This window comes from Cyprinus carpio, chromosome B3 (assembly GCF_018340385.1).
Source record: "Cyprinus carpio isolate SPL01 chromosome B3, ASM1834038v1, whole genome shotgun sequence".
Taxonomy (NCBI): domain Eukaryota; kingdom Metazoa; phylum Chordata; class Actinopteri; order Cypriniformes; family Cyprinidae; genus Cyprinus; species Cyprinus carpio.
This window is the reverse complement of record NC_056599.1, coordinates 24985152-25000490: the sequence shown is the minus strand read 5'-3', so window position 1 is coordinate 25000490 and position 15339 is coordinate 24985152. Positions and strand designations below refer to the sequence as shown.

At 35.3% G+C, this 15339-nt stretch overlaps 1 protein-coding gene across 1 annotated transcript in view; it reads right to left on the bottom strand.

Annotated features, from left to right (window-relative positions):
• The window catches only part of LOC109058223 (4-aminobutyrate aminotransferase, mitochondrial), a 27000-nt gene extending 11661 nt beyond the window's left edge, over positions 1–15339 (bottom strand). The window contains exons 1-8 of the mRNA XM_042720383.1: positions 15067–15339; positions 8981–9117; positions 7787–7884; positions 7086–7115; positions 5367–5484; positions 1213–1266; positions 498–507; positions 57–114 (exon numbers count right to left, since the gene is read on the bottom strand). Coding sequence (XP_042576317.1) covers positions 57–114; positions 498–507; positions 1213–1266; positions 5367–5484; positions 7086–7115; positions 7787–7884; positions 8981–9038 — 426 coding nt within the window. The 5' untranslated portion in view covers positions 9039–9117; positions 15067–15339. The remainder of the gene's footprint in view (positions 1–56; positions 115–497; positions 508–1212; positions 1267–5366; positions 5485–7085; positions 7116–7786; positions 7885–8980; positions 9118–15066) is intronic.

Here is a 15339-nt window from a genome sequence, read left to right as displayed (position 1 = left end):
AACACAGATTTTTCAAGAGATGCTTTACTTGTGTTTCTTCACACATCAAAAATCACCCACACCATCATCTCGACCAGAAAGTCCTCAAATTTCACAATACCAAGAACAGCCAAGCTCCACAAATTTACACATGTGAAAACAAAGATTCAAAAAAAAAACACAAAAAGAAATAAACAAAGGAAACAGTGACTAAGAATTTCAATATTTTGTAAAAAAAAAAGTGCCTGAGAAAAGTATTTCTTTCGTACATTTATCCATTTTCTTTGAAACGGGAGGTTTAGGTCAAACATGCATGTCCTTCTTTATAAAAGCCAACAGGCTTTAGTAATGTCACAGAGATGAACAGTATTGGCTACTTGCTACTTTGCTAGTCAGTTACAGGTGGTATAAGGGGGCGGGATATTCTGGAAAGTTTTTAATTTAAAATCTGTGTAGTGAAGGACGAGCAATCAATATTTTTGGTCTGTTTTCCATCTGAAAAAGAAAACTTTAGAAACTTTAGAAATACTAATATTAAGTGTGTATACTACCTACTATTCAAGAGTTTGGACTTAGTACGATTTTTGCTTTGAAAGAAACTTTTAGAAACTTAAGTAAGTTTGGATTAAATTGATCAAAAGTGACTGTAAATGCATTTCTAATGTTACAAAATAACTCTATTTCACATAACTGTTATTTTTTTTAACTGTCCATTAAAAAAGAAATCCTGAATAAAAAAATGCATCATGGTTTCTACAAAAATAGTAAGCATATCACAATGAAATGCCACATTAATAATATAAGAAATGACTCTTTAATAAACCCAAAACTATACTTATAAACCTAAAAATTCAGATTTACCATCATAAAAATAAAAAATCACCATCATAAGGAATAAATCACATTTTAAATATATTAAAACTGATATTTAAATCGACTTAACTTATTACAATATTACTGTTTTACTGTATTTTTGATCAAATAAATGCAATCTTACAGATCCCAAACTTTAGAACAGTAGACAATCTGCTAAAAGTGAATTATAAAGGAAGAGAATTTAATACTGTAAGGGCAAACTGAAGTAAGCCATTGAAATGTAAAAATCATATCAGTATCAAACTGAAAAATCTCTCATCTTGTCACACTCATGCTACTCTGTATCACTGCAAATCTAATTTCCATTCTACAATCTATAAATACACACAAACAATGATTACAGAGTCTGATCAGGACTCACCACATTATTTGGATTGGTCATCACTTTCATTAATGCTGGATGATTGTAACCTACAAAGGAAGATCAAAAATATCGTCAGTCTATTCATTATACATGTATTGCGATATCTGCAGAGATTCAACAGTGTAAACACGCACAGTCCAGCCAAAACAAACAGCAACTGAATTAACCTTTGTCGAATTGACATTCGTCCGAATCGAGAAGAAAACAAAAAATATTATCATGCTAGTGAGTTTAGGTGGATAATTGATATAGTAGCCCCCACCAATAACAACAGCAGCAATCACCACCCTCTATAATACTACTACAACAAAAAAAACCAAAAAAAAGTAATACAGACACTTAATAAAGCCACAGTTAAATACTTCTGAATGTCATTGTAATGTATAATAAAATATCAGACCAATGGAATATAATGCTGCTAGGGCTTTTCTCAGAACTACTTGGTGCATGTATAAAGTCAATTCCCTTCAAAAAAAGTTTTCAAATGTATTTATGTTGATCAGCACATCTACAGTTTTATTAAAAAATTAAATTAAAAACTAGTTTTACCTGAGAATTGAGCTTAAAGGGTTACTCCATCCCAAAATGAAAATTTTGTCATTAATCACTTTGTCATTAACCCCATGTTGTTCCAAACCCGTAAAAGCTTAGTTCGTCTTCGGAACACAATTTAAGATATTTGGGATGAAAACCGGCTTGAGACTCATAGACTGACAAATAAATAACAGTGTCAAGGTCCAGGAAAGCATGAAAAGCATCGTCAGAATACTCCATCTGCCGTCAGTGATTCAACCGTAACGTTATGAAGCGACGACAATACGTTATGTACACAAAGAAAACAAAAATAACGACTTCATTCAACAATTCCTCTCCTCTGTGTCACTCCAAATCAGCATAGCACCATTTTGACAAATCTGACTAGTACGCAAGCGGCTTACGCTCTTTTGTGTCAGCCGCGCCACAAGGATACATTTTTTATGTGTATTTATGCTTTGGTTTGAATGGAAACAGCGCATCGGCGCAGCGCGGCTGACACAGAAAAGCGTATGCCATCTGCGTACTGCTCAGAATTGCCAAAATGGCGCTACACAGATTTGGAGAGACACAGAGGAGAGGAATTGTTTAATAAAGTCGATATTTTTGTTTTCTTTGTGTACAAAAAGTATTCTGATGGCAGATGGAGTATTCTGACGATGCTTTTCATACTTTCCTGGACCTTGACACTGTTATTTATTTGTCAGTCTATGGGACAGTCTCAAGCCCTCAGGTTTTCATCCAAAATATTTAAAATTGTATTTTGAAGACGAACAAAGCTTTTACGGGTTTGAAATGACATGGGGGTAAGTGATTAACCCTTTATATAATGGTTTGATATTTTACTACATAATGCAGTGACATTTGGCTTAAGTGATAAAAAAAAATATATATATTTTTTTGGGGTCACTGTGCAAAAAAACGTTTCGGGGGCAATTTATTGAGATTAATCAATCATAATTAATAGATTAATAATTAATTGTACTGCATTCTAGTTTGTTTCTCGAATAAAATGCAGTTAAGGTTGAGTGAGCTTGTTATTAACTGTAATAATTGTTACTTAAAACTTCGTTGAATGCAGCAGTTAGAGATGATGTAACCCCCCCCCCCCCCAAATAAAGAAAAGAAAAAAACAGGGGCAAAATGCCTGAACTGATCTGTTATGTCTGCAGAACAAGACTCACCCAAAGCAAACTGAATAAATTTCAAGGTTCACATGAACATGTGTCCCGCCCAAAATGTAAGTGCACATTTAGGTGTTATTTTCTTTCTTTTAAATGAGATTACATAAAGTTCTGAATAGCAATCCCAGCTATGACCAGCAGAGATAATGAACATATAACAGACAAATTATGGCAAAGCACAGAAAATGAATTATAGATATCTGCCATAACATTGACTGTGTTGTTCCCTTCTGTCAAAAAACTGAAAGCTGAGCTGATACATCCATCACTGCCATGATATTCAGCATGTCCGCATATTAGGAGAACAACAACAACAATAATATACACAAATATCTCTCAGAAATAAGGCTTGTTTAAAGGCAGAATAAATAAGATAACAACCTTTCAAAGTGGAATGCCTACAGCTCACTATGCAGTGAAACAGAACAATAGTTTGAGCTCAGTTTGAATTCCTGTTATGCAGTACATTTTCATGTCATTATATTTGTTGGCTAAAAATTTAAATTATATTTCTTTAAGATTAACTTGTAGTAGTTTCCTTTATTATTATTAAAAAAAATAGATGTACAGTCGCATCTTTTCTGTCAACCAGTCAAAATTTACAACACTCTATGCTGCATAAAAATGTACATTGTTTCTATAAACATAGTTTTTAGATTTTTGTATTCGTTATGGTGTTTATCAAACAACACTAAAGATCCCAGCAATTTTCCTCTTTATTGTTTTTTAAGAGTTCTGTTCTTTTGCACTTTAATCTGTTTGAAAGATTTGTTTACTCTGTACATATCCTTTGTGCAATGCGTTACTGCATTATTTAGTGTGCAATTTAATACTGTTATAAATACTGTGTTTTGGCAATTATTATGATAGGAAATTTTTATACTGTTAGATGTCTAATCACAAACAGCTGAAGACGGGTGAATAATAAATCATAAACTTTAGTTTAAATGGCTGTTACCATTTTTGGGTTTCTTCACCCCCCCCTCAATCAACATATTTCAAACAATACATGTTTTCTTAGAAAAAACTAAAATGTATATAAATAATATTTTTTATATGTAAATTTACAACCAAGCTATTACCATAATTTTGTTTTTTGTTATTAGTCGATTCCATTAAAAAATAAAATAAAGTTATATAAATTTATCAAGTTTTATAAATTTAAAGGATTCATAATTTCTATTATCAAAACTTAAAAAGGTTACAAAAATGGTAATATGGTAATAATAATCAAAGTTTAAATGCCTTAGCACATTTCTGAAAATCTTTTATCTTTTCATAGAAACACTTCCTTTAATTATACATATACTACAAGCATATTAATGTCCTATACTTATACAGAGTACAAAATGTACTGCAGAAAAGCCTTCACATGAACTCTTGACAAGCAAGTACAGATTAGATAACACTCCACCCACTGTTTCACATATCTCATTTTTGTCAGATGTCAAAAGTGGCAGAGTTATTTGTTTTGCAGACTGACGACTAAATCTACAGTATCCAGTGGCTGATCCAGGATCACAGAGTAACTAAATTAAGTAATAGTGAAATTACATTTAAGTTTACGTTAACCATTAAGCAAAAAAAAAAAAAACCAATTTCTCCTTCATTCTTCAATAATAAAATAAAATGTTGCATCCCTTTTGTATGCATGTGCCTGTCATTATGAATATGGTGCGGGGGAGTGGGGTTTGTACACTAATGTAACAAAAATATCCCATAATGCACTTCTGTCGAAATGATACCGGAGCAGCAAGAGCGAGGGAAATCAAAGCTCATTAAATCTGAGTCAGCACCTGAAGGCATCTCTGAGAGTGAGAGACAGTAGCTTCACTCACTTTGTTGAGGCTGATTAAATGTAAGTAAGCTAACGGACCAAACCGACAGCATGCAGACAGAGCCTCTCAGGTAATCCGGAAATCCTCAGATCCTGTCACTCACTTTTAATCATCCACAACAAACTTCACTCAAAGCAAAACCACACTACACACATCAAATTAACAAAACAACAAAAAAAAAACTATATATTTCATATCATATCCATCCCAACTCTAGTGTAGTAATTTAAGACTAAAAATATATATATTAAAAAAAAGTATCACCTGAAATAAAGCTGAAAAAAGTTGAAATTTTTCATTTAATATTTTATTTCAATTAGTCGCAAAGGCAACACTTCCCATTTTCATTTAGCTATACAGAAATATAAAGCAATTACACATAAAAAATCAAGTCATACATGTTTGGAATAAAATGAGGGTGGATTAACGGGTTTATCTGGGTAAACTATCCTGTCAAGTGGCACAAAATACCCCGGACACTAAATAAAAGCAAGTACTAACTCACAGCAACATTAATTTAAAGATGTCTGCTTTCCTGTTTTAGATGTGTCAGTGTGTTGGAAAATGGATCTGCTTAAAGACTGAGCTCACCGATGGGGATGGAGGAGATTTGTGTGTACACGTCCAGCATTCGGTTGCCGTCCACGTCCACCAGGTAGTTTCCCCTGCTCTCCTCATAGTTGCAGAAGAAATGAACCGCTCCAACATTCTGCAGACCCGGAGACAAGCAGAGTTGAATGTCGCTATCAAGGTGATCTGTGATCCATCTGCATACCTGATATCGTTATTATTATTTATTTATGTTTTTGGCAGAGCTTCAGCTCCATGTCAATGAATGGCTGAAGGGACTGAACATCAGAAAAACAAAACTTAATCCCACAAAAAATATAAAATATATGCTCTTTAAAGGGATAGTTCACCCAAAAATTGGTGAAATTTAATTGTGAAAGATTTACATCAGCATTACATCAGTTGCTGATAAAAACATTACAATAATCCACAAGTAATCCACATAACTCTAGTTCATCAATTAACATTTTGAGAAGTTAAAAACTGATCCCAATACATCATTAAAGCATTTTAACTTTAAAATACAGCTTCTGGACAAAATACCAGTCCCTTCAGTAAAATAAAAAAAAGCCCATCAACTGTTGTTCTTTCACACCAAAAAAAAAAAAAAAAAATAAAAAAAAAAAAAAAAAAACTATTTTATATTGTAATCAGTTACAAATGGTGCTTAATCTGTGCATTATTCTCTACTGATTCAGATGGGATGATTTTTTTAACTGGACAATATTATGAATAGAGGACTCGTATTTTGTCTGGAAGCAACTATTTGAAGTTAAAATGTCTTTATGGATTTGTTTCTCACAAACACGCAGGTTCACAAGATGTTACCTGATGGACTGGAGTGCTGTGGGTTACTTGTGGATTATTGTGATGTTTTTATCAGCTGTTTGGACTCTCAATCTGACGGCACCCATTCACTACAGAGGATCCACTGGTGAGCAAGTGAGGTAATACTAAATTTCTCCAAATCTGTTCTGATGAATAAATAAACTCATCGACATCTTGAATGACCTAAGTACATTTTCAGCAAATTTTCATTTATGAACTATGCCTTTAACTATTCATCACATGCACAGTACAACTGAAAAAGCAGAAGATATCATGATTCGCACTGTGACTTATTACCGCAAAATTGTAAGCAGTGGTGCTTTATCTAATGAAAGTGCCTTTCCCCCGTGTGGCTTTGAACCTGATGCAGCATCTATTTTTAGCCCATCTGATGAATAGATTATGACTCTTCTTATGTTTGCTATGGTTCGGGGGAGATAGACAGCAGCCAGCAGACACGCACAGGAGACGCGGCGAAGCGAATCTGTGATATTAGCTTCATCGATGCCTGTCAGCTCACATCTATGTGCTCATCCACAGCAAAGCTGACCGTGACGGTCCAGACAGCAGATAAATTATGGCCTGAAATACATTCATCACTCAATAAGCAGAAGACATCCAGGCAGGGTGTAATATGGCTGGACGTCACATCAGAGGGCTGTCACACTTTAGCTTTACTGCTGTTAATGTTAGTCATATAGTTGTTTGTTTTGTATGGTACTGTCTGAAAAAGTGACTCATTATACTTAAATCATTAAGAGAACTGCACCTGATGAGCACTGGCAATATAACAAACTGCATGTACAGAATCTGTAAGACCTCAATCTAACTGAATAACACAAGTTTGTAAAGGTATATTTGTGTGTGTACTGACTGTGCAAACACCAAAGTTCGTTTATATGTCTATCTCACCTGAATCTCTCCGAGTTGTCTCAGCAGCTCCTGTTGAACGAGAGAAATTAATCTATTATTGCAGCATTATTGAAAGATGCTTCAAACACACAAAGATTGGAAACAAATGATTTTTCTTAGGATTTTAAATATGCTTATGCTTAAGTGCTTAAGCTTTAAGAAATAAACTGCTGGTTTCGTCTGGCCAGAGGAGAACGGGACACTATTTCGAAGCTGCTTTGTCACAATCTGCAGTGTAAATAGTGCTATATAAATAATGGAGACTTGACTTGAAATTAGTAAAATGCCATTACTTCACAAAACTTTTTTTTTTCTTTCTTTCTTGTTTTGGACTGGATAGAGAAGGGAAAATGGCCAACAAGTGTCAGGTAAACATGGGAACTCCTTCAGCACCGTTTGGAAATTTTATCAGGATGCACCTCATGAATAAGGTTGTGAAAACGTGTGTGTGTGTGAAAAGGGTCTTATCAACGCAAATTACATTTTCTTCCATTTGTGTTCATTCTTATTTATTTATTTTGAAAAATGGGAAAAAAGTCATAAGTAACATGGGTGTCCAAACTTTTGATTTTTATGTAAGGAGCCTACAGTAAAATACCAATAAATACTAAATTAAAATGTTTTATTTCCTACAGAGTCATATCACACAGCAATCTAGTGACAAATATCATGGTAAAAGTGTAAAAATGCTGAGAGTGTACCTGGGACTTTGGACCTGGCACAGCAGTTTTCATGGATGGGGCATCATATTCAAACTCTGAAACTGACTTTGTGGCAGTTTTGCTGACATATCTGGAACCTAATGCAAAATTGATAAATAAATACGACTACATATTTTAATCATTTTGGTCACTCTTATTATGCAGTACATTTTTTCCCCTTCATGACTTAATATGCTAGATTAAATATTGTTTCATCCAAAAATAAGCTCTTCTTACAAAAAATGGCAATCCTATTACAATACAAACTCATTAATATCACATTAAACTGAAATCATATATCATTTTATTACTTTGATCTGAGCAGATGTTACCATTTAGTCTATGGCCCCGAGTGCTGTGCACTAACTAAATTAAAACCAACATGTTTACTTGAGTTTTGTTTTATTTAGTCATTTCTTGCTTATATGTAAATGATCCAATCTGGTGCCCTTTTATAGATATTTGTCCTTGAATTATAACACATGAAGCATATTCACTTTTTTTAAAAGTTCAATAGGTGCTGAAATGAATTACGCATTATCAGTTCCTCTTGAATTATGAAAGGCTGAGTCAGTTTCAGTAAAAGTAACTTCCTAAAAACGCTTAGTAATGCATTTGAGATGTTTATATGACATCTCAAAGTAATTAACCAACTGAACTCTGTACTTTTGCAGTATATCTGAACAGTGGTCAACGGATACTTCTAAACAGCCAGTCTTTTATAGTCATATTTGAACAGCAGTAACCTCTTGAGTGGATACACAAGTTTACAGAAGTGAGTGGGACGTCTCACTGCTGAGCTACTGATTAATGAAGGTCGCTGGCAGGATAGAAGCAGCGTGACCGGCCACTGAAGGACGAGATATGCACAGACTTTTCTACGAATGCAGAGTTCACTAGTCAAAGCTGGACTAAACCAGATCCCTGTAACTCATTTACATGGTTAAGAAACTTTGAACTGCATCCCTTTCAACATTCAGTTCCATAACCGCACATCATTATTATTTTAAAGGAAGCGTCTCACTTCCTTGTTGCATCACTTCGATAAAGTCCCTGTGACAACTCCAGCTCTTTTTGAGGGTCACTGGTGGGTTGAGAACATTACAGTCTCTGTTCTCTATCTGACCGGGAAGTTAAACAAGCTTTTAAGACTGGAGGGTATCTTAGTCCTCCATCTCTCTGTGGTATTTTTACCTGGAGCGGCGAGACGCAGAGAGATGGCCAGCTGGCGGGTCAGGAGTGAGGAAGCCATGTGTAGCACTCACTGAGACAGAGATGAAGAGTGAGAGAGAGAGAGAGAGACAGCACACAGCACCTGCCGTTCACTTCACCTGAGGAAAGACAAAGACAGAGATAAGATTCAGAGAGTTACAGGGAGTGGGAAGCCAATATGGGTTACGAAAATGTCACAATCAAAGACATTCTGGCAGATAATAAAATCTCCAGGTCATGAGATTTAGAATTGTATGTGGCATTAAAGCAATTCAGTTGATCTTTGGAAATACAAAAAAGTTTAACATACTATTTAATTACACTATTATATACTACTCTGTATACTTCTGGATTTCTTAAACTGCAAAAACAGTATTTCAGACATCTTTGTGGCTGTGATATCATAACCATGATTACATTAACATATCACCACCCAAATATACATATCATTAGTAACTCATCTTGCCAGAGCTTAGCCAATCGCAGAGTGTTAAGACACACAGAGGTCTTAAAGTTACAATAGCAAAAACAACATACACAAAACCAACACATTTTACTCACTTTTATATTATTAATATTATTTTTAAGAATATGGAGGAGAATTAAAGTTACTATTAAATATGTATATATATATATATATATATATATATATATATATATATATATATATATATATTATATATATATATATATATATATATATATAATACTTTTTTACAATTTTATTTTTGTAAATTTCATAGTCCATAATATTAATAAAAATCTTAAAATCAACTCCAAATCCCCAAAAAAAACATAAAAAAAATAAAATATAAAAAAAAGTAAAATTTTTTTGTATGTTGTTTTTGCTATTGTAATGTTGTTATATATACACTTATATATAGATATTTTGTATATGTTGTTATATATATACACACTTATATATATAGATATATAAATAAAAATATCTTCTATACAATATATCATCTAGAAATTTGACATTAGTCAGACAAACAGATAGTTCTGGATGAAATGATGATACACTGGCTCAAATAATCTGAGCAATGTTTAGATAGCACCAGAGTCACTGGGTTCACAATATTCAGTGAAATCAACCTACAAACAGCTTGTCTCTACAAATAGCGGTCTCTGCAAATTCATTTGGCAGAGGGAAGTATTTTAACATCACCATTTACTCCTTTGTGCTAAAAAAATTTAATCAGAAACTGATTAACCACCAGATGGGAGCAAATCTTACAGTCTGCAAAGTGACAGTCCTGGGATCAGGCTTCAGTACCACAGACAGTTCCTCATCTCTGAGCAGCAAGTTCACACATGCCCATCAATCCTCTCCTACTCCAGTGGTCCTGACAGTCAGCCATCACGCCTCAAAATCAAATAACTGCTAATAACCACAAAACACAATAAATCACTAAACACCCACCAGACCTCATATTTTCACTTTGGAACTGTGGAACCATCGCAGTCGTTTCTTGGGATGGAGAGTCTTGTGAGGACAAGGCTGGGGGCAGCAGACAAGTGACTAATGCTGTGACTTTCAAGTACCGTTAAACCTTCCCAACAGGCACAGGGTTCAGGGAACCCGAGCTCTCCCGAGCTCACTCGGTCACACTTTAGCGCCAAGATTAATTGGGACACATAGTCCTGCCTAAGGGAAAAGCCAATGCCTGAGGGAATCCCAACATATCTTCAGCTCTCATAATGAGCGAGCATATGCTTAGGAAAGGAGCAGCATGGTGACGGCATGCAATTATTATTCACAAAATGTTCTTGGCTGAATTAAACACCTTGTTTTGTTTTTTACCAGTATTGTTCCTCCTTAGTTTAAATGTTATGGCGTATGTTTCTGTCACAGCCTGGACATTGGAAAGCTGAGAATCAGTCTTCCTGCTCTAATGAAAGGAAACTAGTCTTATGTGTTTGCTTGTTCAAAGGAATCAATTCAGAGGGAAGACCTGGCCGCCCGCTGGACATTGCAGCGGATTCATGGCATCTTTATTCATGTGCAAGAGAGGAAAAGCAGAAAGTGCATCTCTCATGTGCTCCAGTTCTGAGGACGCTTACGCAATCGAAGCAAGAAAAATCCAGACGCCCCGTCTCTCAGAAGCACCTCAACCAGACGGCTCAACGACCGGATAGAACTGGTTCTGAAAATATGTGTTACACAAGCCTGTTGTCATGCGCCTGTGAGGATGCAGCAAGCAAATTGGGTTTAACTAGTTTAACAGCTGGGGGGGGGAGGTGACAACTTGACTGATGGAGCTGATTTTCCCCTCTCGAGTGACTAATTCTATTTCATTGACTGATAGTGACAGTGAATGCTGATGGGAAAAGAGTGTGGATACATCTTTGAAATGATTTACTGTCAAAGTATCATGGGTCCATGCTCAAGTTTAATGCAGTCTGGACACTGTCAGTGAAACCTTGGGGTCTCAAAAATTCTATTTAGATAATAATCAGGGATCAGCCATAAAAGTTTGGGGTCGGTAGATTTTTAAATTTTTTTTAAAGAAGTATCTTATGCACTACCAAATCAAAAATCATATAACAAAAAACAGAGTACAAATTGTAATATCGCAAAATAGGCCTAGACATTTTCTATTTGAATATATTGTAAAATGTGATTTTTTTTTCCTGTGATGCAAAGCTGAATTTTCAGCATCATTACTCCAGTCTTCAGTGTCACATGACCCTTCAGAAATCATTCTGATATGCTGATTTGATGTTCAAGTAACATTTCTATTATTCTAATAACTATTATCAATGTTGAAAACAGTTGTGATTTCCACCACAATATTAAGCAGCACAATGCTTCAAATATTGTAACATTCTAAATATCTTCACAATTTTTTTTAAATAAAAAAAATCCTGTGTTTTTATGAAAATTTATAAAATCATTTTTTTTTTACATAATGCCGTCAAGCTGGCCAACACAGATGTGCATTTGTTGAAATTGATAGAAAAATGGTTTGTGAGAAGATGAAAGTCATTGATTATGCATTGTTTTCCAGTTTAAGAGTGTTTATGATTTTTTTATGAATTGAACATCATATAGATTATAGCTGTACTACTAGTAATGTCTAGCAATTATTGCACATTAAAAGCAAATAAAGCAGTTTATATGAAAGTAAAAAAAATAAAATAAATAAAAGATAAGTTTGAACAAGTGGCTGACCAAACAACCTCAAAGAAACAAAAATCATTATTATTGATCCCTGATGAAAATATAAGACTGTACAGGCAATAAAAACACTGGAAATCCATCACCACCTTCAAGGCCCTTTTAAAACACTGCATGAGCTTGCTTATTTTCAGTATAAAGATCAAACCGACGCTCTTTACTCTGGCGCAGCTAATCAATATTCATCAGGGGTCTCCTCATGGTCACTGTGCTGGGGGACAATTTCAAAGCCAACAATAGCCGGCTGTGCTGGATTACGCAACTCCGAGCCGCCACCAATCCCCCTGCTCCTCTTCCTCTCAGCTCAAAGTGTGAACTAAAGCCAGCGGTCTGGAGAGCAATGAGCAGCAGCACCAAACGTGAAGCCATTTTTTAAATGCAAATTTTCTGGTGTTACGTAACACAGCCGTGTGAGCGGCTGTCCTCGCTGAAAGAGCAAGATAACGTCATCAACAAGACATGAAAGCGTCTACATCTTCAATACAGCTCATTTTAATCTTCAATTATAACAAAACTAATCTTTAACTGATCATAATTATAAAAAAAGATAGTACCAATTTTGGTTTGTGCTTGTGAAATCATCACCATAATCTCGATCAGATATTTAGCACCATATGAACTTTGATCGTTGGCTAGTGATAACACTGAGCTGGCTAAAGACACTGAGCTGTCAGTGGAGGATATGAGCACGGTTCATTGCGCATAATGCTCATCTCTAACCCCGTTAAAGCCTATTGGTAAAGTACATTATACCAATTCCCCTCTGCATGATTTAAACAGCCTATTAGGACATGCAGAAGTCATTCTGTGCTACATTTTCTCATATGAATACAAGTGGATCCAAACCACTCATGCTTTTCCCGATCTATTTCATTAAAAACATAAGAATCTAGATGAATCAGGAACCCTACACTGAAAGTGCAATAAAAAGATGACTACTATAAACAGTCAGTCAAAATCTGAGAGGTTATGTAGCTGAAATAGTCGTTAAGGGTCTTTAATCAGTCTTTGTAGCAAGGGTACATGAAAAAGGGGACAATCAGGGGGTTTGAAGAGGTAAAACCTCTCCAAACTGATAAATTCTGCAAGACAGTTGCCAAGGAAACCAGCTGAGGAAAACAATTGCACTACTGGCTGTCTTTCTTGTCTGGATGACAGATCAACCTCAGTAGGGTAAAACTGTGGTGCTATTAAAAGGATAAATCCTAGTTAAAAAGCAATTGGCCATGTTTTATGCATGCCTATAAATACCTCAAAAATAAGAAATGCACAGCTGATTCATTTCAAATATAGCATGACAGACAGTACGGCAGGGTTAATTACAAATGCATCTTAAAAACTGGACAAAGATATGCAATTCTCATCATCAGATGGGGGGCTGCTATGAATAACAGCCAAACTGTGTCACAAGTAATAAACACTATTTAGCGTCTTTGAGCATTGAGCATTCCTGCAAACCTGCTCCACAACTCAACTGATGAGCAGGTGATTTGTCTGTCAAGCATTGCGCTGTAAAACTATACTGTTAAAACGGTGTAATTATTGATAATTGATATGGTAGAAACTGTAAATGGCAAACATTGCATTATATTTAATTTCACTCTTAATAAATTTATATTTTTTACAGGATAAATTGTCCTTCTGTGGTATTCAGCGTGCAATTCAAGGACAATATTGCAGGAGAGAAAGCAAACAAGTCTAAAATTATGTTTAACATGATGACAGAGCATAAATCAAGCGCAGCTGAACATGTAAACAACATTTCACATGGATGTTTAGGAAACACAACTTGAAACGAGAAATTCAACAGTAATGTACACCCTGCTGTATCAACTGTAAACATATTTAATGAAGAAAAAGTTTCTTGTCAAACAATATAAGCTTTTTATAATCTTACTGAATTTAAACTGGCCTTTTGAGTTTCAAAGAAACAGGCTCTTAAGTAATAGAGAGCTCAGTATGTATGTAGACGATATACAGACTGAGGGGTAAATATTGAATTGATGCATAACACAGAAACCAACACATCCGTAGCTAAAATTACAAATATCTATGCTCTATATCTTTAAGTTTTAAAGTGTGTGTAATCTACAGCAAGCACACCCACAAACAGACTTTCTAAAACATGCTTTCTGCCAGAAACACAGTAAACAAACAGTTCTATATATTAATCCATTATGGTTCAACTATAGGTCATCACTGTTAAAAATCATCATATTTATTCAGTCTTAACCATAGACTGTATAAAAACAGGTCTTAACCCCTTTCATATTTTTTTTTAAGTATAAATCTAATACCATTTTATGAGGTTTATGCTTAAGACTAAAAGGAAGAGCATCTTTTTAATATTGCAAAACAAAAATGCAGTTATGTATTTTTAAAAAATACAAAACAAAGCAAAGCTTCAAAGCATAGTGGGAAGCAATAAACAAATGCATTTAAATGACAGGCGGCTTATGTTGTTTTTCTCAGTCTCAGGAAACCTCACACGAAAAACTTGCAGCACACAAAGCAGCTGGTGGAAGGGAGACGCAACAGTAACAGTATCCGGTTCCGACTGGATCTGACCTGTCAAACGGTTCTGGAGCGAGAGACGTATGGAGGAAATCGAATCGCTGCAGGAGGCCAGTAGCTACTACTGTATCACAGTCAGCGCTGCAATGTTTCAGAAGAAACGCGTCCATTACGAAACACGCAAGATATTGCATTACTGCTCACCGAAGCGTTCCTGCAGCGATGCCTCTATACGTCTAATGCACATTAAACTTATGATTATGAATTACTAAAACAAACCGCATGCTTACGCTTTGCGGTGTCAGCGCTGCTGCGTCTGATTCGCTACACTGTACGCTGCTGTAATGATACTTAAAGACATTTTAAAACTCACCTTTGTGCCTTTTTGCTGTATAGGAGGTGAAATCTAGCAGGTTCTTGGCGGAAGGACGAAAAAGAATGAGATTGGCGCACGAGCGAGGAACACAGACAGACTTTAAAACATCATTTGAAGTCTGGCCTTTTTCGCGAGAGGAGGGATATGCTGTTGGATCCGCCGACTCCAGCCAATAGAGAGGGACTTGCAGCTCCCGGAAATGTCAGATGCCTTGCATCGAGCACAGCTGTGTGCAGTCAGCACTTCATATTTATCCTAATGTAATCGAAG